The sequence below is a fragment of the Drosophila mojavensis genome, unplaced genomic scaffold, assembly GCF_018153725.1.
Source record: "Drosophila mojavensis isolate 15081-1352.22 unplaced genomic scaffold, ASM1815372v1 contig_80, whole genome shotgun sequence".
NCBI lineage: Eukaryota > Metazoa > Arthropoda > Insecta > Diptera > Drosophilidae > Drosophila > Drosophila mojavensis.
In genome coordinates, this window is record NW_025318906.1 from 15,792,217 (window position 1) to 15,819,058 (window position 26,842).

At 36.8% G+C, this 26,842-nt stretch overlaps 2 protein-coding genes and 1 long non-coding RNA gene across 11 annotated transcripts in view; 2 read left to right on the forward strand and 1 right to left on the reverse strand.

Moving 5' to 3' along the window:
* The first annotated feature begins 408 nt into the window (after window positions 1-408).
* Window positions 409-26,842, forward strand: part of LOC6580123 (mucin-5AC) — a 43,633-nt gene continuing 17,199 nt past the window's right edge. Inside the window, exon 1 of the mRNA XM_002005955.3 lies at window positions 409-529. Coding sequence (XP_002005991.2) covers window positions 409-529 — 121 coding nt within the window. The remainder of the gene's footprint in view (window positions 530-26,842) is intronic.
* Window positions 412-2,793, reverse strand: LOC116804055. The gene is made up of 3 exons (XR_004364076.2): window positions 2,380-2,793; window positions 578-1,005; window positions 412-503 (listed from the first exon to the last, which is right to left on the reverse strand). It is a non-coding gene; the product is annotated as an uncharacterized LOC116804055 (long non-coding RNA).
* Window positions 3,853-14,330, forward strand: LOC6580121 (verprolin). Of its 9 annotated transcripts, XR_001449272.3 has the most exons (6): window positions 3,853-3,965; window positions 4,074-6,179; window positions 6,234-6,302; window positions 6,355-6,446; window positions 6,498-6,656; window positions 13,802-14,330. XR_001449272.3 is itself a non-coding variant. In XM_015164103.3 (3 exons), the coding sequence occupies exon 2, from the start codon at window positions 4,076-4,078 to the stop codon at window positions 6,167-6,169; it is 2,094 nt and encodes a 697-aa protein (XP_015019589.1). In that variant the 5' UTR covers window positions 3,853-3,965; window positions 4,074-4,075; the 3' UTR covers window positions 6,170-6,179; window positions 11,515-11,775. The 9 variants fall into 9 exon arrangements, 1 of the variants encoding a protein (XP_015019589.1); XR_006357755.1 differs by lacking the exon at window positions 13,802-14,330 and having other exon boundaries at window positions 6,506-6,604; XR_006357756.1 differs by lacking the exon at window positions 13,802-14,330 and having other exon boundaries at window positions 6,355-6,443; window positions 6,498-6,604.

Genomic DNA, 26,842 nt, shown 5'->3' on the forward strand with positions numbered 1-26,842 from the left:
CCCATATTTTCCTCTTACTTTTATACCTAAAATAAACCTTGAACTTTCTTCGTTTATCGAACAATGGAATGAAATCATAATTTCGCTTTTAATTACTTTATAACGGTATCTAAATCGAATTCTTCGCCAATATTTTATGTGTGTGTTTTTAATTTAAATATACAGCAAAATATACATAAATAAAAACCAGTTAAACGAGTAGCCTAATATTTGATTAAATGTGAAAAAAGAAAAAAACAACAACAAAATGCAAATACCGAGCAATCAAATAAATTGCTAATAAATTACAAATTGTTTTGCTAAATACAACGATAAGAAATACAAAATTACAAGCAAGTTGCAAAATTTAAAAAACAAAAACCTTTTTGGATAACTTTGAAGCTACAAAATATACAACAACAACAAAAAATGCCTGTCAAGCCAAAGCGGGCGTCACTGCCGGCGTCGCTGCTGACGTCGCTGTGGAGCCTCAGCGTCAGTCTCAGCTTCTTCATCGTCTTTTGCTGTGTCAGCGGCAGCATCGCACAAGGTGAGTGAGTTTTACATATGATTTTTTTTTTTAATTATATTTACGTACCATCGCACAACAAGTCGGTATACGAATAAAAATTAAAATTGAATCTTTTGAAAACCTGCGGGCTTTTCAGTCAGATTATTGTCGCAGGCAATGCAATATTGCACGCTCATGACAAATCATCGGTAGCTTTTGTCCTTTGCCCCAAAATCATCGATCGCCGTATTCCCTTTGCACATCGATATTTATCTCCATTATGTAAACATATATCGCAAGTTATAAGAGTTTGCACACGTATCAAGCAATCCACAGAGAGTGTCTGACAGTCGTGCGCTCGTTGTTGTTGTTCTTGTTTTGTCGCTGTTATCTCTTAGGTACCATTTTATGTTTAATTGAAAGCAGTATTTTGCCTCTGCTGCTGATTCATGTCATGCTAATTTATCTCGGCCTTTACCAGCCGGAACTCCGTCGAGGTCTAGCAGCTGAAGAGCCTAGAGATACAAAAAAAAAAGATGATATGAAATGCGTGTTTAAAAATTAAGAGTTTTAATATAAAGAATTGTCGACATTTGTCACGAAGAACTAAGAGTGAAAAAACAACAGAAAGAAAGAAAACTTAACCAATAATAAGCTCACAAACAAATAAAACACGTACTTCCGCAGCTCAAGCTTAACTCTCCACAACTTATACAAATATTAACAAAATAAAAACGTTAAATAAATACTTAAATACTAAAATACATACTACTTAAATACATATGTGTACATATGTGTGTATGTATTTATTTACGCAAACTTGTACATACATAAATGCATACATGTGTACCTGCATATATTTGCCTCTTCAAAGTTACCGTTGTTTTTCGCCCCTTTTTCGGCAACCTTTTACGACGATTGTTGTAACAAGATGACTTCGCTTTATAAGTGTGTTATAATGTCAATGTGTCAATAAAATCATTGTCATCCTGTGTGCAATGCGTTACAAGTTGTTTGTTGACTTAACGGTTAAATGCGAATGCAATCAAAGCGAGTTGTGATGAACGAACTGCTTTGTTCTTTGCTTTTAGCTGTGATAAACCTTTTTTCGAAAATTCGAATTCGAATGCAATATGAAGGACTGACAAAGTTTCGAACTCGCTTGCACTTGTTGCTTGTCTTGAATTCTCGTTTTCTCTTCTCAATTATCCTTTCTTTTTGCCTCGGTCGCAGAGATGCCACCATGTTCAAAACTAAAGATGGCCTATTCAAAGAGGCACATCACGTTGTCACGATTATTGAAAAATGTGTAATTAATCTTTACATAATTAATATTGATTAGAAATCATATATTATTTACAAACAAATATGTAAAACATGATATAATTATATATTGACATAATTTATAAACTGATTAAATGATACAGCAGACTGAATGACTGCCCCAACGACCATTTCAAAATTGATAGAAAACAAAGCTATGCTTGTATGTAAATCAAATATTCTTACGTAACGAATCTACAACAAAAACAAAAGATGACAAAACCTTTCTACTAACATCAAATTCAATACCGAAACAGAAATCAAAGCAGCGTAAAAACCGCAGAGAGCATATGAATTTCAGTAAAATAAAAACAAAACAAAACCAAAAAAAAAAAAAAAAAAAAAAATCAGCTATGGTAAGCAAGTCGAACAAAAACAACGCTAATGAAATTAACTTAGCTAATGAAGAGCTGATGAGCTCTGTGGAATAACTTACATATAAACAAACAAACAAACATACATACAGACACATAGGCAGATAAATATACATACATATGCATAATACTTATTAATTCGAAATCAAGAAATACAACTCTTGGAAATCTATATTCATTTCATATACTAACATTTTGTCGCGCGTGTTACCATACAAAAAACAACAAACAAGTTTCTGAGCGCATTTTTTGTTTTTTTTTTTTTTTGCCAACAACTATGCAAATTAAAACACTAAATATGTACACAAGTACGTCGGTGTGCGTGTGTGTGAGTAGATTGTCTATAGAGAGCTGCTGATATTTTGTAACAATAAAGAAAACGAAAGTGAATCTGCTCATGGGCTGACTTTGAAAACCCTTGAGGTTACCCTTGTAGCACTCAAAATGTGCGCCATTTCACTTTTTCCAGCCATGCTCGTCACATTGTTAATTTGATCGAATTAAAATATACACGCACACATGCACACACAAGTGTGTTAGATAGAGATGCCGCTAAAGATATGTATGTACACATGTGTGGCTGCTGCATGCTGAAAGAAAGTGAAAGAAGTGGGCACAAAAACATAGCAGGTTAATCAAGTGTCTGCCGTTTTGCCTCTCTCTTTCTCTCTTTCTGTCCCTCTAGCGATCTCTTTTATGAAACTGTCACACATGAGCTTTCAGAGTTGATAAACAAGTCTAGTACGCAGTCAAATATAACAAATAACTAGCCCTATAAAAACAAGCGGAAAGTAAAGTTTATTTATTTGTTGACTTCACACATGTTTGAGTAATTGGCAGCGGGTTTTCTTTTTCTTAATTTGCGGTTTTCAGCGCTTTAATGATGAGAAACATTCCAATGACATTGTCCACGAACTATGGCTACGCACACATGCATACAACATACACACACACACGTGCATGCAAAACTCGCTTTGTAGCAGTGAAAAGTTACATTAACATAGAGCCATGCCATTGTAGAAACATGCCAAAAAAAACAAAAAGATAATGTATAAAATCAACATGCTGGCATTTATGCCAATGGCCAATTAAAATACTTGCATTTTTTTTCGTATGCAGTGCACATTATTTCCGCTATAGTTAAGTGCAATTGCTTTTGCAGTTTTTGCGCTCTAAAAGGAGTTCGAAAAAAAAGTAAGCCTACAGTTGTTTTACTAGAGTATACGCTTTGAAAATACCCTGCTTTTTATTTTTTTTTTTTTAATATAGAAAAGTATTTTCATACAATTGTAATATAATTTGTTAGCCGTCTGATTCGCTGGGTTCGAAAAAGAGCATGAAATGTAAAATTATACACATATACATACATAGGTATGTACATACATACATAAATGTAATTTCATTCTCCTTTATTGCTTGCGCCTTTTGTTAAACCAACATAGGGTATATGTATGTACATACGTACATAGTTTGCTACTAAATACAAAATAGATATTATATATTTTAACGGAAACTATACCTACCAAGGCACATTGTCATTCTGTTATGTTTTTAATTCTTTCATTTAATTTCATTGTGAACTGTCTATCGATAGTAGATAAAGACTGAGAAAGCGCTTTGTCAGATGTCACACTTCTGTTATCGATATTTGAACTTTGAAATCTGGCATCGCTAGGCAGACATATTTCTTATTGCGTGTGAGTTGAAAGAAAGACGCTTCTAATTTCTCTCTTTTAAGTTAAAATTTTTCCTCATTTGATTTTACTGCTAAACGTCAGGTAAGTTAAATTGTTGCATTTATATAAACTGTGATTGTCTGTCCGTGCATCCATTATCCTATTCAAATTGTCACACGTTTTGTGCTATCCAATATGAATTTGCATTAGAAATGTCTGACGGTTTGCCCTCTGGCTCATCTGCGGCCAATCGCTCTGCCAAAAAGCGTAAACTGAATTGGGGAAAGGCTAAAAAGCCAACTAAATGGACGCACAATGTCGAACAAATATTGGCCAAACGCTACGCGGATGGGCGACCGCAACTATTGTTAAAATGGGTCGGTTATCCATTACAGCAAAGCACCTGGGAGCCCATTGAGAACTTGAGCGGTGATTGTCTGTCAATGCTGGCGGACTTCGAGGCAGCTGAATTTGCAAAGTTAAACGCTCAAACTCGAGGGTCAGACCGACGTCAGGGTGTTGTTGACTCATCCCCACTGAAGCAAGAAATGGAATATAAAAAGACACAGAAGCCTCAGCAGCGAAAGAAGCAAAAGAAGCAGCAGCCAAAACAGAAGTTTGAACCAATGAATCAACCAGATCTGTCTTCAGATTTATGTCAGGATCTTATGGTCAGTAGCGACAGCAGCGACTGCGCCGGCAATGACAGCGATAAGGAAAGTGTCAGTGGCAGCAGCAGTAGCAGCAGCAGCAGCAGCAGTAACAGCAGCGGTAGCGACAGTGACAGCGATGATGCTAAGCGTCGGAAGCCAAATCCAAAATCTAAGCCTACGTCCAGTGCATTTCTTAGCGATCTGAATTTGCCACCCAAACCTAATCTAAGCAGCGATGGTGATTCTGATGATAACCCCACATCACTGCCGAAACCAGTGCCATCAGCGGCTCCAAAGATGCTGCCAATGGCAGCAGCGGCTCCAATGATGCCGCCAGTGGCACCAGTGGTTCCAAAGATGCCGCCAGTGGCACCAGCGGCACCAAAGATGCCGCCAGTAGCATCAGCGGCTCCAAAAATGCCGCCAGTAACATCAGCGGCTCCAAAGATGCCGCCAGTAACATCAGCGGCTCCAAAGATGCCGCCAGTGGCACCAGCGGCTCCAAAGATGCCACCAGTGTCATCAGCGGCTCCAAAGATGCCACCAGTGGCACCAGCAGGCTTAAGGATGCCACCAGCGGGTTTAAAGATGCCACCAGCTGCTCCAAAGATGCCACCAGCACCTCCAAATATGCCACTAGCGGCTTCAAGGAAGAAACCGGAGGCGTCAAAGAAGCCTAAGATAAGGCCAGTGTCAATGCCTTTACTTACACAGCCGCCTCTAGCTGCACATAAGCCACCAATATCGTCTCTTGCTCCACCTGCACGTGCAGCAACTCCACCTCTTGCAAGAATTGCATCACTTAAACCAGCTGCAACAAATGTGCCACGTCCATCACTTAAGCCATTGGACCCATCAGTACCACTATCGCAATTTGAACCACTTGACCTGTCCCAATCAGAACAACCTGTTAAAACAAATGATAAAAATATTGCTTCGAAAAATATTTATAAACGAAGCTCTGTCATGGATCTAAATCATCCCGATACTGTGAAAAACTCAAAGGTGGAACCCATGTCGACAGCCAATCTCGATGTGCAGGATTTATCCAAAAGTTCGTGTTATATGAAGGAGAACAATGAGCATGCAAGCGATAATTTACATAAATCATCCCAGAAGCCTGGAGCTTCAGATGAGGAGAGCAGCAAGCGCAAAAAAAAGTCGCAAAGTCAACCGAAATCATCGAAGAAAAGTCGCTCTGATGCGCTGCCGCTGACTATGGATACATCTCCAAAAAAGAGTTCCAAATCTAACAAATCTAAGGCCTTGACAGTTGAGCATACACAAGACATACCAGCTCCATTACCAAACCTGTCCGAAGTACCGAAGGAGATCCCTGCCAGCACCACAAGTGCCGAAAGCAGCAGCAACGCTGCACCTGCTCAAACCGAATGCGATTATCGACTCCACGAAATGGGCAGGTGGGATGATGCACTAAACTTACAAGCTCGCGTCCAGGGCCTCCAACGTGGACTGACATTGGAGAAAATCCTTAAGGTGTTCAAGATGCGAGGCGAAACCTATCTGGTGGTCAAGTGGAAAACACTCACAACACCCGATGCTGTGTCACTCTGTTCTATCATTGACATGTATCCGCACTTAGTTATAGAGTACTTTGAGAAACTCCAGTTGCGCTGCCCCACAGATACTTAATACCTATTAGGTAAGTTATGTTTTACTTAGTCTGCCAGATTAATGATTAGTTTCTCTCTGGTAGCTCTATTGGCGATAGTCTCAGATCTTTATAGAGTTCCAATTGGCAAGTTCGATGCCTTTCAGATTAATGGTAAGCTTCCATTTTAACGTTGGCTGGATTAATGTTGTGCTTCCCTTTGTAGTTGTTGCTGCACTTAGTCGTCAATTGGCAAACTATAAAAAAAATTTTTTTTTTTAAATGTATTTATTCATACGAAGTCTTCTTAATTTTGTGGTGAGTTGTACTTACGAACTTTTATAGATTATTAATGACATTCTTTTTTAGAACTGCAGCTGGAAACCAGTTTAATTTTAATTTTTCCTATAATCTGATGAAATTACCCAACAATTTATTGCAACACTCTGATGGCTGAACTATTTTCACATTCAATATGATATTACCAAGTGCTCCTCGAGAAACTACAATTCCGAAGTTCGATTAATTGTAAGTTTCCCTGACAGCTGCCAGCTTGGTGTTGGCCCTGTACTCCTAACACGCGCTTCCGTTTGTCGGCGGCGCATCTTTATAATTTTACAGTTCGACGCTCGCAGTTGCCATGGGCCATGAAAACGGCTGCCCGCGTTTGGGTCAACATAAATTTTGCCGCCAAAAAGTGCCGACATCCGCTTTTCAACCGCTACACTGTCGATACTCTAGCCAAGCATCTCTGTATATATATTCAATGCGATGCACTTGCAGACTATTCTATATACAATATATATATATACATTTGTGTATATATCTATCTTTGATAACCTCTGCCTCTGCCTGTGACAAATTGCTTAGACCATTCGATAGGACGCAGCACGATATCATGGCTCTTATGAATCATTCCTTATGTGCATGACAATTCTCTGCTAACGTACCCTCACAAATTGTGGGCAATCATAATGGCTTGATTGGCTTGCAAGCCTTGGAAAAATTATTATTAGCCCATTAAACTGTTGGCCAAGTATGAGTATATTGAGTTAGGTCTTAAACTAACTGCTAGTGCTATTTTGTATATATACTTGATTGCTTTTATAGTCATGCAGAGGTTATAGACAATTTTTTATTGCGCTTATGGATTATGTGAGAAACCATTATTGAATTATTCGAAATAGCCATAACTATCTATCTCTCTCGAAAGCTATCTTTTATAAAGTCCTAGCTCGATTATAATATCACAAAATGTAAGCCTCAACAAAATTTGGTTTATAAATTTTAAAAGTTAACTTTATTAATAATTAAACAATTTGCCTTTTGCAGTGCATCCACTATTCGGCAATTGTTAATGAGATTTTTGTTGGCGAATTCGGCTTCGGCTAGATTTTATGGTGTAGATCGACGTGCAAGTTATGAGCTTGGAGACGCTTGTCTAGGTTTTATTTGTTGCCGGCCTTATCGATGCTATCTGGTGACAGCTGGCGACAACAACATATGCCCCGTAAAGACGACATGGCTTTGAACTCGGCGGCTTAGCGACTGAGCTGGCTCTTTGGCTGATTTGTATATATAGTAGTAAGCGTCTAGCTGTCCAGAGAGCCGTTGCTACACGCCCCCGCCGTTAGCCACGCTGGAAGCTGTGGGCGTTTCAGTTCATTCAACTGAAGCCGCAATGGCGAATTGCGCGTTGTACCCTACAGCTAGTTAGCTTTGTTGGATCCACCCAGCGACACCTGTCTGCAGCTTACCTGATCGAATGGCTCACAGCTAAGCCCCTGCCTGGGCTAACGATGTGTCCGTTCGTCGCTGTTTGTTGTGCAATTTCAATGTCATTTACGCTGGCTGATTGCATTTTTTCTTAAGCAATCGCCGCAAGACTTTCAGCTCTCCCCTCCTAATGCCCTTTTGTAAATGTGTAAACTTATTGGACTTTAGAGCCCTCAAGTACGCAGCCCTCGAGATCTTAATTTGTAAATCTTGAATAAGCTTAAAACCTGCTTGAGCTCTTTAAACACTTTTAGTGTGAATTTAATTAGCTTATGTAAACTCACATCAATTGCTTAAATTTACCCAAGAAAAACCCATATAAAAGGGGGGCTGCATGGAAGGGCATTTACCTAATTATATAACTTTTAATGTAATATAAAATTATATAGTTTGCTCTATAAATTACTTCCTCATCCCTTTCCTTTTTCGCTTCAGTCTGTACGATTCTTGATTCTTGACTTATAATTCGATCAGTTTCCTTTGCTGTAAGCTGCTTAGATAGATATGGATCGCAGTGCTCTATTATTATTGGATATAATTGTGTTGCAGTTGATTTTTGCAATTTGTTGTCTCGACTTCAACTTGATTTATATGTTTGTGCGCTGGGCCTTCGCTATAATAATTTACCACATCGAACGAGTTTTTCATGTTGTGCGCGCGCTTACATACCACAAATGGGCCTGATCGTACTGTCTGATAAATCAAATTTGTTTCGTAGGTCCATGATAGTTTGTGTGTGCACTGATTCAAGATCTACTAGTCTAGGCATTAGTATGATCTTTATACCTATTTCGAAAACAGCATTTTTATATCAAAGTCTCTTTAAACTAATTGCTATAAAAGTTGATCATGATCTAATTTGAAATACAAGTTAATTTAAAAACTAATTTTAATTCGCAATTTTTAGACGACAGTTTATTTAGTTGTATTTTGCTTGTATTTGATCTAGAAAATAATTATTTTTGAATTTTAGATCTGTGTTTTGATCTAAGAACTAATTGTAGCTCAAAAATTTTAAAATTACAACTAATTTTATTTAAATATTTTGCAGCTTATTGTTTCGAAAACTAGGATTCTTATGCATTTTAATTCTATTATATTTAAAATATATATAAGACTACGTTTTTTATATATTGATGTGTCAGAATTACTCTAGCTTCGCATTTCAATAACTTGTTGGAGTTTCAATTTGTCTACATTTGACACTTATGGCATTAATCAACTATAATAGCTCTATTTATAACTGGCCATATGGTCATAATCAAGTTTAAATTGCTTTCATAATTATCATAATTTTTCCTGCATTGGCCAAAACTAGAAAATCTCTAGAGCCGAAAGAAAAAAAAATGTTGTTTTGAAATTTTCCAACCACATTTTGTCTTTGATATTTTGTCTGGCATTTCCCATGTTGCTCTATGTTGTTGTTGTTGTTGTTGCTGTTGTTGCTGCTGCTGCTGCTGCTGTTGTGGTCTGTGTTGGTACAGCTATTATTACAACAACAACAGCAACAGTAACAACAATATATGCGATAATTTTTCGCTCTTTTGACCATATTTGATAGTTGATGTAATTACGCCCAAGGCGGCGATGCAGCCAAGCGCCCTCATTTATGACGCTTTGCATACAATAATAACAACTTATATACAGTGTTGTTGTTGTTGTAGTAGTTGTTGTTGTTGTAGTTGCTGTAATGCAATTTGTTTAACGCTTCGTTTATTACCAAAAACAGCAAACGCATTTGAGACGCCCGACTCGAATGTTGTTGCTTGTTGCTTGTTGCTTGTCGCTTGTTGCTTGTTGTTGTTTGTTGTACATCTTGGTCATGTGGGCAGTGGCAGCTTGTTGAATGAAACATAGCTTTGCCAACTAAAATCGAAGCTTGAAATACACTAACAAAGTAAAGTGAAAGTTATAAACACAGATGACAGAACTATGAAGCAGCACAGATCTGTAGCACATTTTAATATAGAATTTTATGATAAATCATATTAAGATAAATCATATTATCCATTATCCATGAATTAAAGTTATACTTGTAGAAACTCATAAATTTATAATGCATCTTAAGAGTTCAGTTCTCCATAGAGATCATAAACCTTTGCTATATCAATATATTACTCATTATATGCCTACAGTAGTACTTGAGTATAGTTGAATACCTTTGTATATCTGCAAACTTTTTTTAATTAAATCATATTTCTATATTCCACAGTAATGAGGCTTCATTTAAGATCCTTAGTTCTTTAAGATTTATAAATAAATAACAATTTAAAATATATGCAGTTATAGAGTATATAGAGTATTATAGGCTTCTGCGTAAATATATCATCCCATCACAACTAACATACCTTTTTGCATACCTTGCTACCTTCCCCCACTCCCCTCTGCACCGTTGCAATTGCTGCCTGCAACATCTTGGCAGCATGTCCAGTGACTTGTGCGGGCGTGGCATGACCAGCCTTTATTTATTATCATGTTTGTGGTTGCCCCATCCCCGTGCTCTGCTCTGTGTCAGCTTTATATATTTATTTAAGTATGTTATGGCACGGGTCTCCGTCTCTCAGGTTGTGTTTGCCCGTGGGTTAGATGTCAGTGGAACAGCAATTACTTGTCCACGTTTATGACTGCAATTGTTGGCTGTGAATTGTGCTTTGGCTCCGTTCGGTTAGGTTTGGTTAGGTTCGGTTTGATGTGCTCTGCTTCAAGCTAATGCAATTCATCTACATGTTTGATTCGAGACGAGCTAGAGAGTGCTTAAGGCGAGTCACTCAAGCATTACTTGGGCTACTCGATTTCCATTTTGTAAAGTGAGTGGCATACTTGAATGTAATGCTATTTATATTCTAATGCATACAATTTTCCAAGTATAGTTGCTCTTATCAAATTAGTCAGGCAATGGACTCTACTGAGCTTTGCAATCCCTAATAGAATCTTTATTACCACAGTATGATATTTATAGATTATAATGTATATATTTATAGATCTATAAGTAACCATGATCAGAGTTACCCAAAAACATATTGAGAGCAATCCAAAGGCGATTCTTCCTGGCTCTGATTTTAAATCTAGGGTAAATTTTACTATATGCATATCTAGTATACCTGCATATATGTATAAAATTCCTCTAAATAACCCTACTCTTTATATTCCAAATGACAGACATATAGCTTAACAGAAAACCCATATACTCTCTTCCCACTTCAAGAGCGAGCAATAAAAATATGTTAGCTTTAACCTTGACCGTCTACCCTGTGAACTTGTGCTCTTCACTCGCTTTTGTTTGGCATTTTGGTTCCTTATAATGCGAGACAGGCCCACATAGTATAATGAACAACTTAATGATATAACAATGCCCCGATAGCGATAAAGCAGCTCTTTCTCCAGTTTTAACTGTTCCGCTTGCTGTGTCAGGTGCAGCTCAAAAGCTGAAATGACCTTCTATTGTCTCTTATTTTTTTTTTCTTTGCCACGCCCCAGAATCTACAAACTAAAAATAAATGTGAAACAACTTAGTTTTTAAAAAAATTATGTTATAATTTTTTTGTGTATATTTTATATTTGATATATTTTGTTTTTAACTGTTGTTTTTCTGCTTCTCTATTCGTTTCAGGTAAGACATACACTCAATGTGCCAAGCTAACAACAAATTCTCACCATAAATCATCGAAACAAAAGGAAGGTTCATGGTTAATATCTGCCGAAGTCTTCGGCAAAGTTAGCAACTGCTAATGGTAGAGCTTATAGAGAGAGATAGCGATAGAGATCGAGGGACTTTTGACTACCTAAGCTAAATTTGTATGAACTAGTTTTTTATTTTTAATATGACTACTTTAAACTTAATATATAGATATATATGCAGGCAGTATATAAAAAAAAAAAAAAAAAAAAAAAAAAAAACAAACTTTATATAACATTTATATAGATATCAGCAGTTTCTTGAATAGAAATATTAATAAATATTTTGTTTTTTCGTTTAATATTTGATTGTTATTTTTTAGTATATAATTCAGTTATTATATATTTAAGTTTAATATTACTTTTTTCTCGATTTTTTTTCTTAAATGTCATTTGCTTCAATTTGTAATTCAGATGTTTTTTTTTTTTTTGTAATTCAAGCAAAAGGTCTTTTGCATCCATCGTCTGGTTGACATTTTTGCTTGACTTTTCGGAATATTTTCGTTACCAGCAATTTTTTATTTGGTATATTTTTTTTTCTTCGATTTTCTGGGTGTGTTTTTTACGGCCGACCCCATTGATAAAATTGAGTTTCGTATGGTAATTTGCACAGCTTTGCATTCTTCTGCATTTGTGCATGACAAGTGGGCGCATTCGCTGTCTATAGATAGGCTCGATACGTTTGCATACCAGACATCTGAGTCAAAATACCAAAATGCAGAGGCCAATTAACAAATTGTTTACTTCTGACTGGATAAAATTCTGATATGCAGTTATTTATTTTCTTTATATTGATGAAATCTTTTATTGAATTTTCGATTCGAATTGAATTTTATTCTAATCTGTTTTATATATTATTTTAAGCTTTATATCACTTGAAAACATATTTTAAAAGAACCTAAACATATATATTGAAAATACATTTTAAAAGAATATAGTAAATATAAATATACATATATTGCTATAAAAATTGATAATTTTTTACATTCAATGAGTATGAATAAATGTTTGTTTTTCGCTATATTCAGTTTCAACAGGATATATACATAATTTTTAAATGTCGCAGCAATAAAAAATATTAATAATAATCTTTAAAGTTTAAACTAGTTAGGCATAAACATACTTGAATATATGCATAGATAAACTTAATTTCCCCTAAAGCTCATTTGGTCATTTAATTTGTTTACACTTTTACGTTGCCAATTTCATTTCAAGTTGTTTTCCTTCATTTCGTTTTTCTTATAGTTTTTCTTATTAACTTTCTGCGCCTACAACTTCCGCTTCAGCTAACAGCACGAGCCAAGTTTGGCGATATAAACACATGTCTATATATACAATATATATCTATGTATGTATATGCGCTTCACTGATTGCTTTATGCAAATCGTTACGCGTTTCTTCCATGACTCATGACGACGATCAGTGACGATTGACAGTGTCTGCTGCCTCCCCTCTGCCTGTAGCTCCTTCTCTCTCTCTATATATCTGTGTATCTACCTCACCTGCCACGCCCACAAATGCACAAGTGCCGCACTCTGGGTGCATTGAACGCATTTATTTTGCACGTTTCTCTTTTGCTGCATTGCACATTTTCGCTTTTCCTTTTAATTGACGTTTCTTCTGTATGTTTTGCTCTGACTTTTCCTCAATCGCCTTCTCTTATCTGTTTTTTTGTTTCATATGTATCTACTCCAAATCTGTGGTTCGGCTATAAATTGGGTATATTATTTGTGTTACAATTTATCCAAGAGGCAGAGTTGATCGTGCAAGATGTGATTAAGTATAAATACTTTTGATAAGGCAGGTGAATAAATGTGGTGCCCCCAAACACAAACAGAAGTCTACCTATATGATCTTAGAAACTATGGGGGCTAAAGGCTTTATATATTATGTGGAGCCTCTCTTGACACCTGCAGATCAGGTTCTCTAATCTATAACTCTTATTATTCAATTGAAATCTATTAAAGTCGATAAACGATAATGGAGATATTTTAGCACATTTCAAGTTCTTGACTCAATTATTTTATTGATATTATTTTAAACTAATTGAAATTACTAACTATAGCTAATATATTGTCTGCTAGGGCTTTCAGCTTTCTTGAGTCATCTAATTAGTAATACTATTCTCCATTAGTATAGCAAATATCAAATAACTGACTTTTTAAATAATTTTCCCAACTCTTTAAATATCTTTAAACTTTTAAGAGCCATTTTCATTCCAGGACAGCTGCTGGTCGCGTATACCCTACTAAAACACTCTTGTTATTTTGTTTCTTGTTTTTTTGCACTTTGTGACTTTACTTTCGCGTCTACCGCAACTTGTTGCAACTGTGCCACTGACTCTGCAGCTGGTCGGTCCCCTCTGTCGGTGGTTTGTTACTTTTTATGGCTTCCAAACTGGGCTTTGGGCTGGCCTCACCCCGCCCCCTCGTGCCACCTTTGCTGCCTGCCTGGCTGCAGAACAACGAACTTTGATTTCATTCGACCAAGTGGACAGGCCATAAATCATAAGCAAAATCGAAAAAAAAGAAAGCGTTGACTACTAACGGAAGTGCTGAGTGCTGAGCCATGGGCCTGGCCCCTAGAGCGTTGCCATTTTCGACCCATTGGGCGAAAGTAAATCGAAATTGAAGTACGTTTTGTACGGCTTTTAAATGTCGCTGGTTGATGGCCTTAAACGAGGGGCAGGCAGGTTTATGTTGACGTTTTTTTATGGCGCTGAAATTCATAATAAATATCGATACTTAAGTATTTGAATATATGTATATGTATATATCAGTATGTTGGATTTCTTTCTTATAATATAGGATCTTCTATTTATATATTTGGCAGAGCTTGCTGCGAGTTTAAGTATATCTTTATCGTGAGTCCTCCCTCTACCTGGATCATATTTATTATCAAAAACTAATCTCATTTATTTATTAATGATAAAAATCCATCTACTTTTTCCTCATTTATTTCTCTAATTCCGAAAACTCCAGCCTTGTAGGCCTCACCAATTTCGTTATACAAGATATCATATATCTCCTAAACATAAATAATATAATTTGTGAATAGTAAGAAAATATCCAACCTTGTTTAATGGAGTTTTAGTAATTTGTTTGAAGCTCAGTTTCCGTTACGCACCGAATTGCTGGAGTTGGAGTTTAAAGTCATAAATTGATAGCTGTTTCATTTTCTGCTCTGCTCGTCAAGAGCAAAGGTTTCAAAAGTCGAGTCAGCTCTTTTGATAATGGAAGTTCGTCATGAGCGAAATTCCCACAATTAGCTCGCTGCTGCCTCTGGCCTCTGTTAAAGAGTCACTCAATTAAAGCAAACAAAATGCATCAGAAAAGAGTCCCCAGGCCACGTATGTATGTATATATATGAATCATGCTAGTGACTCGAATGGTTATTGAAGTACTTGGTATTTGGTATTCGTGTACAGGAGCGTTAGGCCACAGCCTGGAGCCAAGTCAAGCTTGAAGAAAATAGATTTTTGGAGTTGGCCAGGTGTGCTGTGCAATGGCATATGGAATTGTGTTTGGGCGCTGCAGGTGAACTCGGCGCCCTGCTCAGGTAGAGCCAATCAAGTGTGACCAAATTGTTTACAGCTGCCAACAAATCCTTGACCCATAAATGTCGGCTGGGCACATTTCGAGTGCCTTGGCATTTCCGTTTTGTTGCCAATCGCCGAGCGCAAATGGCAAACATAAAATTTAGTTAATGAAAATAATACACCCAAATCGGAATTAACATTTGCACAGCTACGCCCTATTGCCAAGTATTTTCAACAGCTTGAAGGTCTCATTTTTTCTAGCCCTTTTTCTCTTAAGCTGTCATTAAACACTTTTTGCTGTTATTGTCAATTGCACAATTGTGAATTGAAATCAAGAAGTAAATTGGTGGAACGATAAGCGAATGGAATATTACATAAATGAATCAATGCGAGCAATTAAAATATATAAAATATAAATATTCCAGTTATAGCAAAAGCTTTCCAGATAACGAACGAATTGAATATAAACATTTTGTTCCTCTGTAAAAATGGTAAGACACTGTAAAAACAGTTGTTTCTATCATTTTTTGAAGCCTTTACAGAGCACTGTAACTGTTTACAGAGCTTTCATGGAAGAGTTTACAGAGAGAGCACTTTGAATATTTTACAGAGCACTGTAAGTAGTTTACATAGCGAATGGGTAAGTGCTTTACAGTGCTCTGTAAAATCTTGGGCTGTAACTGAAGACAGAATAATTTGATTTAACTGCAGCAATTGTAATACGAGGTGTGCTTGAAAAGTATATCGAACATTTAATTTTAGCGTATTGCGTAAATATTTAATATTTACTATACATTTACTTTGTAGGGGGAAAAAACGTATTCATAAATAAATAATTTCTGACTATATAACAAGTTTGCAATTCTTTCTACTTGAAAAGGAGATTATGAGCTAAGCTCTGCTCACTACAACATAAGTTTAAAGGCGGATCTATAGGTGTTGTTGCTCCCAGAATGAGAGAAGCGTTGAGTCATGTTGTAAGAATATAAATGTTCAAATTATATTTAGTAATTGATGCTGTAAGAGGCTGAAAGTTCAACGTGCTCTTATTTCAGTTAATAATTTTATATAGATTATGAATATAGATATGAGTTCTTTATTTCGTTTTTTTTCTTACTTACATATTATTTCATTAAAATTTCAAATTATACATAACAACAAATTTTGGTGAAGCGGGGAATTTTGGTGTATAATCGCTGGTAGTTTTTCATGCTCAGCTCAAATATGACTGTTCATATGTATTTCAAGAAAACCAAGTTCTGTCATCGAAAAAAAACTTGGAAATTTGTCAAGTTAGGCAACTTTCTTAAAATATATTATAATATATGCCTTCCTTTTGCAGAACTTTAAAAATAGAGCTAAAAACTGTAAAAAGTATATTCAGAAAAGAAAAAGCAAACTGTGAATTGAAAACTAGTTTCAGTTTAGACTTGGCTATTCAAGCGTTTTGCCTTCTTCTTGCTTTTATTGTAATTAAGTGAACTTTGGCAGAAGAACAAGGTTTTTTTTCCCTGAGCTATCCAACTACATATTTGTTGTGGGTTTCTTTCCAGCTCGTTTCGTTTCGTTTCTAACATTAGCATATTCTTTGCCTTTGGGTGGGTGTGTTTGACCACTTGAGCTGGGTGTGACCAGCACCATTTTGGATACGCGAGCCGTGAGCCGTGAGCCGTGTGCCGTGAGTGGAAGCCATAGGCGCTGATGCTCGTAAGTGGTTTGGCACTCTGATCCGCACAAAGTGGATGAAGTGCGTGCTACCGAAGCCGACTTGGCGCGAAGTTCAATGCCCCACTGAAGACTGACTGAAGCGGTTCTTGGGCAAACAACTTTTGGCACAGACAAAGCCGCAGAATCAGCGCCGTTGGCCGTTGTTTTGTTTTGATTTTTCGAGCATACATCAATCACACATATGTTCCCAAGCCATGTCGTCAAGTGGACACTTCAACGCCTGCGCCAGAGATCTTCGCTGCATTCCACGAGGGCAGCCACTGATGCAACCACTCAAGGACAACGGCTCGCAAATTGCAATTCATTGTCGCCATTGTCGGCTTGGACCCTGCGGCACAGCCGGCTCACTATCTTGACATTTTTATTAAAAACCTCTCAGTCGAACAAAGGGCGAATATAAGCAACCAATATATGTATGTATATGTGTGTAGCTCAGGTATGGCACTCGTTAAGCGAGCAACTGGCCCCACTGTCCAACAGTCCCAACTGTCCACACCAAATTGCCTCTGAAATGCAGTTGTCTTCGTTGTTGTTGTTGTTATCGATGTAGCATCATTTCCTGCTTAAATGAGATGATGGTCATATCAGACTAGAAAATACCCTCCATATTATGTCTTGCTCTACAAAAGTCCGTCTCTGTTCTGGATTTTTGTGTGAATGGGTATATAGAAAATATTTTTCGATAGAGGAAAATTGAATCCTGGGATTACATATATAAAGTTTGGTAATTTTAGCTTTTAAGATATTTGAGATGTGAACAAAAAACTAAGTTTAATGTCAAATATTTGTGAAATATAGCTGAGCTGAATATTAAGATGATATAAATATATAAAGAAATGGTGAACAAAACTAAAGAAGAAGCTTTAAATCTGGTCTGCTATCACTTAGTGAATGTTTTCTTGCCCATAAAATCAATATCTCTCTCATACATTCCAAGATCTTATAGATGGACTAGACAGATAGCTGAAAATACAGAAAATATCAATAATAAATAAAATATAGAATATCATACATATATATTATATATATATTATGATCATATTTGAGTCAGTCACGCCTTCCGCCACCAACAAAAGGCAATACCTCCCTGATACCTTTTCAGTTTATACAGGGTATATAAAACGCGCTTTTGCATTAATAACGGCAACAAAAGCGCCAACAATCAGACGGCTAAAAAGAGCTTCCGAGGGCAAGAAAGGAGTTTGGCAAGTGGTTTTCGCAGATGTATCCACAGCTCAAGGAGAACTGCATTTCATGCTTATTATTTATATGAAAACTTGTTAAACACACTCTTGACTTATCAAGTGGTATCAAGAGGAACATAACATTAAAATCAAAAAAATTATGAATAAATTTTTTAGCTTGAGTCTCTTTTGTCAAAGTTATACAAAATGTAAATTGATGTATAAAATAAAAATATGGCTCAGATAGCATTTAAAAGTTATACAAAAGGCAAGTTGGTGTATACAAAATATATATATGTATATTATTTCAGTCAAATGACATTTGAAGGTGGCAAAAGCTGAGCACAAAAAAAACCTAGCAAAGCCCTTTTGCAACATGTGGCATGTTAAGCACATCGTTTGCCACTTGCTGCGGCAACTGCAACAGCAACAACTCAAATCTGAACAGCATCCAAGTAGTCATATAAGCATGGACAGAGTGTAGTTACGCCATTTGAAGTGCTCACAACAGACCAGACAGAGAGACAGAGATGGAGATAGAGATGAAGACAGAGACAGACAGCGGCAAACAGTTCTATTACTTAATATGCAGAGCTAAATGCGAGCACGAATGCAGCCAAAAGTCCATTCACTATGAGCCACAAAACTAGAGACTATAGACTACAGACTACAAGCTCCCAAACTCCGACACGATCCTCAACAATCTCCGGGCATTCAATCAACGTTTTTGGCCACGACGAATGCCTGCCGAGACCTGGTTTGGAAAGGCGACGTGCGGCACTAAATTGAGTCGAGGAAGAAGCAGAAAAAAAGTACACAAAGTGCTCGCCTCTTGTTGTAGGCGTCACTTCACACCTAAGCAGCAACAACAACAACAACAGCTACAACATCAATTTTTGTGGCCAACACAGCTGCGTGCCACACTTTTCTTCTTCTTTGTGTTTGTTGTCTGTTGGCCACATCAAAATGCTTAACTCTTGATGGTCTAGAATCGGTTGAAGTGCCAGTCGGCGCTTTTTTGCCTTTGCTCGATTCTCAATTCTAATGAGCTTAGCTTGTTTGCTGTCTGAATGGTTAATTCGAACATTTGTGCAGCCAGCTAATGGACTGGAAGCGGCAACTAGGGATTGCGAGGCCCCTTGGAATTGGAGCAGAAATAATACGAGTTGACTACTAAATTGACTACCTGCTCGTATGAGGTGTGAAGAGTGAGGAAGGAGGAGGGTGCTTGTTGGCTAATGAATCACCTAACAAACATTAATTTAAATAAATACATTTATTACTTTATTGAGAAAAAAAAGAAATATAATAAAAAATTAGAAAAAAATAAATATAAAAATATTAAGTTAATAATAAAAATAAATAAATAAAATTAAAAATAAATATTATACCAAAAACTGAAATAATACATTTATTTACTAATTTATTAAATATAACAAAAAATAAAAATAAAACATTAATTAATGTAAATACATTTATTAATTATTTTATAAATAAAAAAATAATTTAAATATATAAATTTTTTATTAATTACATTAATATTACATTTATGTTATATTATTATTGCCCAAGCCCACTGAAAATTATTACTCCCAGCTAAAGCAATTCCTGCTAGAGCACCTCCAGCTAGATTGATCGCAATAGGAACACTCCCAGTTGAAGTGCTTCCAACTAGATCAATCTCAATGGGAGCACTCCCAGTTAGAGCACGCCCGACTTCCTCTAGGCAACTAAATCAATTAACAGCTGAGCTAAACTCGTCGGGAACATTTAAGTACAGATCTTTTTTCTTTTGCAACTGTAACTTGGCTTATAGTCTAAGCCAAATGTTGGTCTTAGTGCATTCGACATGTCATAGTTTCTATTCTTTTGTCTAGATATTTGCTCTATTATTGGCCGTAATTTATTGCCACATGGTGCAGGCGGCCAAGCCCAGTTCACCAATGCCAATGGTGTTTTTTTTTTTTTTTTCTTTTTTTCCTTTTTCTCTCGCTAAGCTCGACTTTGCGCAAAAACTCGTTTTGCATTTGCGCTTGTAATTTACTTTTAATATTTGCAATATAATTTTGATGTTGCCAGCCTTTATTAGAGCAGAGTGGAGCACGCTTTTGCAAATTACATAAACCAAATAGCCCAGAAAAAACAAAAACAAAAAGCTACAATAAAGTAACACAAAAAATAAACGTAACGAGCAAAACATAAACAAAGCGCAGTCGCACCTTAAAGTACCACCAAAAACCCACTCCAATTGGAGTGGTAGAAACGTGGCTTAAAAAAAAAAAAAAAAAAAAACAAAAAAAAGGAAAAGCAAACGAAGAAGACTCCCTCCCGTTGGTGTGAAGCACAAATCAAATATCTCTTGGATCAAATAATTGATAGAATATTGATGTTGATTATTGTTGCTTAGCTTCAGCTATTGATGAACCCAAATTTGAACCTTTCACCCGCAAAGGTTAAAGCTCTGATCCCGCACGAGCCGCCCAGCCAAGGGAATCCAATTGAGCTCCTCAGCTTGCCTAGTTGGTGTCTGTTTCCAGCCGAATCGTGAGTCGCAATCCGTTGGCTTTTGGAATGGGGGGGAAATGGGGCCCACAGAGCTCGGCGGGCATTGCCACCCGCACACACACACGTTGGCCCAAAGTTTTTGTTGTTGTTGTTGTTGTTGGCAGCTTTGAACCAGTTTTCGTTTTGAGGTTTGGAGTGGCTATCGAAAAACCGGACTCAAGAATTTCCAGCTAAGAAGTTTTTCATGTTCATTTGCCATTTGCTGCCATTTTTGTCGCGTTCGAATGCCTTTGAATGCACTGAAAAATGGGCTGGGAGCAAGTTGCATAAACGTTGCTGCATTTTCATTGTGTTTGTTTAAGCCAAAGGCTGAGTGCCGTACTATGTATATAGAGAGTCCTTTGTATTGGTATTCGACTAGGCTGAAATTGCCAAATACTTGAGCATGTTTTATTATTATTTTGTTTTTTTTTATAAATTTATATAAAAATCTATATGTTCGTCTACATGTTCGTCTGTTCGTATATTCTATTATATTACCTGGAAATAAATTTGCATTATTGGTAACTTTTCCAATTGGATATCATATCCCTACATTTCGTACATAATATAAATCCGTATTTTATAAAATCCTAAAACTTATAACTAGGTTTTTCATTCAGTAACTTAAATTATTTAGTAATTTTCATTATTTATTTATTTACATTATTTAGCAATTTTCATTGTTTAATAATATTAATCTTTTAATAATTTGCATTCCACTTCTGTTGTGTTCCACTCTTCCCCTCTCAACCAAAATTTAAATAATACATATATCTTTTATATAAATTTATTTAATTTATTCTTCTCAAACTCTTGAAGCTTGAATGTTCAAAGTATCGTATTTAATGTTTGGAAATTTTGTTTATAGCACAGCATATACTACATACATTTAACTTTTTATATTAATGCATATACTATATGGTTTTTATTCGAAATTCGATATATAAAAAGTGTTTTTTATTATCATATAATAAAATTTATGACCTTATCTCGTCGTTAAAATTGTATCAAATTAAAGCTGTTTTTTTTAGACTTTTTGCACGATGAATATTCATTTTGATGAATTCTTTTTTAACAATATAAGTTTAATTTTTGAATAAAGTGTTGGTATTGTTATTGTTTCGGATAAATGGCTAAGAACTGTAAACCAAATTGTTTATAGCCAAGTCAAATATCCGTAGAATTTTATCTTTATCCACAACTGTTGCTGCATAGCTTAGACAACTCATACATAGATATCTCTAAGGTTTATTTTTCGTATATCAGCATCGTGAAGATCTTGGATTGCGTCAGAGCTGCACCGTAATATTAATTTTACATTAGCCCGACCCAACCACTGCTTTCGTTATGGTTGCTCGATCGATGAGCTTCAATTTCAACAGCCCATTCGAGATCGCCGTCTCGGCATCAGTCAAAAGAAAAACGCTAAACGAAAATTTCAATCAGGCATCCGTTGCAGCGTCAACAAAATTTCACTTTCTTTTGCGGTCCCAAGACTCATTCAGCAAAAGCGGCTCGACGCTGACCCTCAGTCGCGTTACATAAGCTCCGAACGCCCCAAATGCCACGCCCAGTAGTCGACGCAGTCTGGCATTGTCTTTTCGTCCGGGGTCCGGCAAGTAAGTAATTTATGTATTTTCGGTTTAAACGGTTTACAAAATTTCTGTTTCTTTCATTTCATTGCCGCCAAATGATTTCAATTTGTTTTCAAGAGGTTTTTCTCTTCGAATTATGTCAGAGTGCTTGGGAATGGGTTTTATCATGGGTTATTCGAGACCGTCTTAATAAAATGTGTGGCATGCAGACTAGAGCCAGTCGTGATACTTCAGGAAGTGAGCTAATGACATGGCTCTGGAATGTGGCTCAGATATCTAGGCGACAGTCGCTGAAAGCGTTTGACAAAATACCAGATCACCAGCTCACCAGATCAGTAACTGGTTAACACACCCTCCAATGAGAGTCAAGTGTCAAATATGTAATTGCCTGCAGCACAATTGAGGCTATAGAAAAAGTGAGAAGAACAAAGCCGTCGGGTGTAGCTGATCTCGTAATACTCATTAGAGGCGCTTCTGATTATTTGGTATTTTCAGCTTGGATAGAGTTCGGATAGAGATATTCATATATAGAATAAAGTGTGAGGTTGACTGTATTTATTTATGCGATATAATATATTTCAGATATGTATTTCCATATCGGATAAAGTATAAAGATATCATATATAAAATACACGACTGATATGTTTAATATATATATTTCCTTATACAATAAGATTGGTATTTATCCAACATATATAAATAGTATATCCAAGTGAGTAGTATATCAAATCGGATACATTATTAATAAGTACTCGCATATCCGATATAATATATAGATTAATATCTATGTAATTGCATGAGATGCCTTTATCCATCATATCTTTACCCCACATGGAAATTGATGGCTAATTATATTAAAATATAACGTCGCAGTCTCTTCAGTTTGTTAGAAAACTGATATACCCCATTCGGTCAATGGGCGTGTATGGCAATAATAATAATACACGACTCATAAACGGGTTATTTGCAGTTTTAGAATGTTGCCCAGGTCGGCGCGTTTTAATCTTGTGCGGGTGTCTTGGCGCATTCATTTCATTTCCAGGTTCAATTGAAGCTTTGTCCTTGATGCTGGTGCTATGGAAAATGATTGATTGGCGTTTCACAAAGGCACACGCACACACACACACATACTATTGCCAAAAGGCGGATATTGGCCAACTGGGCTGGCAAGTCGGAACGAGCTCAAGTAATGTGTTGGCATTTGGCAATTATGAAAATTTACTCTTTAAACTGGTTCATATTCGCATTTACTTTATTTTGCCAATTTATGATGTGTGTGTGTGTGTGTGTGTATATATTGAGTGATATTTGCATAAGCCGTGCACAGAGTCAATTTGCGGAGCGAGTTAACAATTTTGTTGGTCAATAGGCGAACAAGTCTTGGTAGCTGTTTTTACATTTATTTATTTGGTATCATTGGGTGGGCAGTCAAGTGGGTAAATGCGAGAGCAGCTGAAAGTGAGACTTAACTGTTTATTGCAGCTTTTAGGGTAACAGGGGATTTAGATTTAGTGTTGTATAACAACTTAATCTAGATGCACTTTGGGCAATATATGGTGAATGAATTTTATGGCCTGAGACTGCAGTGGCTTGAAACGATAGAGAGAGGAGGAGAATGCCTAAACTGTTTTAGAGAGAGATATCGATACATTTATGGGTTGGAAAGAAATGAGAGGAACATGCTTTGACTGTTATAGACTCGGTCAACAATATAAATATTTTTAAAATATAATAGAGTAGACAGACAAAGACTTATTTGAGTGTGAAAATGTTCCAGAGCTCTTTTCATATTTCATTTCTTACGCTGTTTGAGGTAACCTGAGACTTTGTCTTTGTTTGTAGTTGATTTGTACGTTATAGATGAGATGATGACTTTGATATGATGGCCAAAATGTTAAAGGTGCTCAAAAGTTCAATGTTGATTGATCACTGCTCACTCTTCACATCAGTCTGCACTACTCTTCTCATTATACTCTTCGCTCTTCTATCGTCACTCCTCATAGTTATCTCCTCCTTCTTCTCCTCACACTTCATTCCGCACTCTACATTCTTCATGCTTCACTTCTCACTTCTGCCTCCTCTCTCCCCAGTCTTCACTGTTCACCCATCGCTCTTTTTTCTTCACTTTTCACTCATCACTCCTCACTCAGTCATTTATTCTTCTCTCCCCGCACTTCCCTCTTTCACCCTTCACTGCACTTCGCTCCACCCATGGATATTTCATAAATAAGTATATGTAACACACTTGCTTCCAAAAACCAATCAATCCTGCTTAGCTAGCAATTTGTTATAGTAATATTATTACTATCATCTCACACACACACACACACTCACACACCTGTGCAACATTTTAACGGTTAAATCAGGTAGTGTTTGAGCACATGAGTAGAATTGGCAACTGCCCGCTGCTTGGCTAGTAGCAACCGCTAACTAAAGCTCAACTGGTGTGAAATGTAACAGTGAATGCTTGGCCAAGAGCGGGGCGAGGGTGCAGCCGCTCGGTCTTACCTACTTTAGCTCTCGACAGCCCAGTGTTTGTCCAACTCTAACAATGGCCAAAAAGCAAAGGAAAAACAAAAACAGCGGGCAGTCTAAACAGCTTTTTTTTTTTTTTTTTTTGGTTTTTTGGCATGCAACAGTTTCAGTTGTTGTTGTTGTTGTTGGGTTTGTTATTGTTTCGCGTTTGTTTTGTGGCTGCTCGCGCTTGGCGTTTACTTTGTGTAACAAGTTTGCATATGTGATTAACAAACAGCTCAGCATGCATTAGTAAACATAATTATAGCACACTTAGCAAAAAGATAGAGAAAGAGGGAGAGGGAGAGAGACAGGGAGAGAGAAATGGCGCAAGCAGTTGAAGCTGCTTGAAATTCTACTGCAATGAAACGAAAGACTTAAGCGACAAACTCGCGTGGGCTAGACTCGACGCGAGTCGACTCGCAGACAAATCTTGTGTCATCAGAGCTCAGTTTACATCAGCAGCTGCCATCATAGAATCCTCCACCGACATCCGACACCCAAACAACATTTTCAGCTGACTCATTTTTCTGCACGATTCTTTCGTTCGTTCCACGGCAGCGCTTGACATTGACCTTCGATGGCGCATGATTATTTTCTAATTAGCCGCCGCCGCCTGCGGGCCAATAGTTTATTGTTGTTGTTGTTGTTCGTCCACTTCTTGGACAGATCTGTGAGCTGTATTTGTTTTTGGCATTATAACGATCACAGCCCGAACTTTATGGTTCACTTTATATTTTTGATTTTTTTTTTCCACAGTCTTTGTCTCTTGCTTCTTTTTAATGGGCTTTTATTGCCTTTGTGGCTTCTGTCACCTCGTTGGAGTCCATTAAATGCGAGTAAATTAACCAAAATTATCTATTTATATTGCCGAAAAAGCAAAACAAATAATAATCTACTACAGGGCGGTGCCATATGATGTCACAGGCCGACTGCGAGTAGGAAGCAAGTTTTGCTTGGCCAAGCAGCGTGAACTACTTAAAAAATACTTAAAACTAAAGCATTACAATCTTAGATGGGCCTAGAGAACATAACTGAGATTACATAGAACGCGTTTTTAAGATCCATTCTAGTTTTAGGCTGCTGTGCAAGAGATCTATTTAATGAGCTTAGATAACTTGGGAATTACTCAAAACAATTTTATTTTTGGCAGACACTAAAAGTGTATTAAGTAAATGAATGAATGAATGAGTGAGTGAGTCAGTGAATGAATAAGCAAGTTAATGAATATGAGCATATATACTAAACAGCTGAGCTGAGCTAAGATTGAATATTTTAATTGTCTTCTCGTTCTCTATGGACACAATGAATGCCTTAGGGTCTTGATGCTCGTTCTACAGATGGAAGCAGAGCATATTGGTTTTCTGTGATTGACTTAGGAGCATTATGTCTCCCTCTCTCTCCCTAATAGTCTTTCTCATTCTCATTCTCTCTCTCTCTTTCTCTCTCTCTCTCTCTCTCTCTCTCTCTCAATGGAAAAGGAGAGAAAAACTCTATTGAAACTCAATTGCAGAACTCGAACTGCAAATCTAACCTAATTAGAATTATGTAATATCACTCTCTTTCTCTATTTATCTCGTTCATTCTCTCTGCCTTCTCTCTCTCTCTCTTTCACCTTCTCTCTCTCTCTTTCACCTTCTCTCTTGTAGTATAAATGCTTTTCATTCGCTTTACATATCACAGCTAACAATGCAATGATTCTAAAACTGTTGCACTAAATCGCTTCGCTGACCTTCAATCAAGAAGAAGAAGATGATGATGATGATGATGATGAAGAAGCAGTCGGAGCTGCATCAGTTATAAGCACACAGCCAATGGCCAAACACAGAAACTTGATTGAAGCAAATGAAAACGTAAAGTTCAACTTGTTTAGTCGCGGTTGCTGCGTCTGCTTCTTCTTTAGTTGCTGCAGCTATTGTAATTGTTGTTGTTGTTGCTGTTGTTTTAGTTGCTGTTGCACTTCTGAATGACTTTTTTGCCATAGCGTCTTGACATTTCGCACAAACATAAAAAGAAGAAGCAGCAGCAGCACCACCATCACAAAGAGTCGCTTGCGTTGCTTTTGTTTTGTAACTTGTTGCAGCATCATCAACAACAACAACAACAACAAAAATTAGCCCGAAGACGGGCAAATTGTAAATGCCCAAATACAAATAA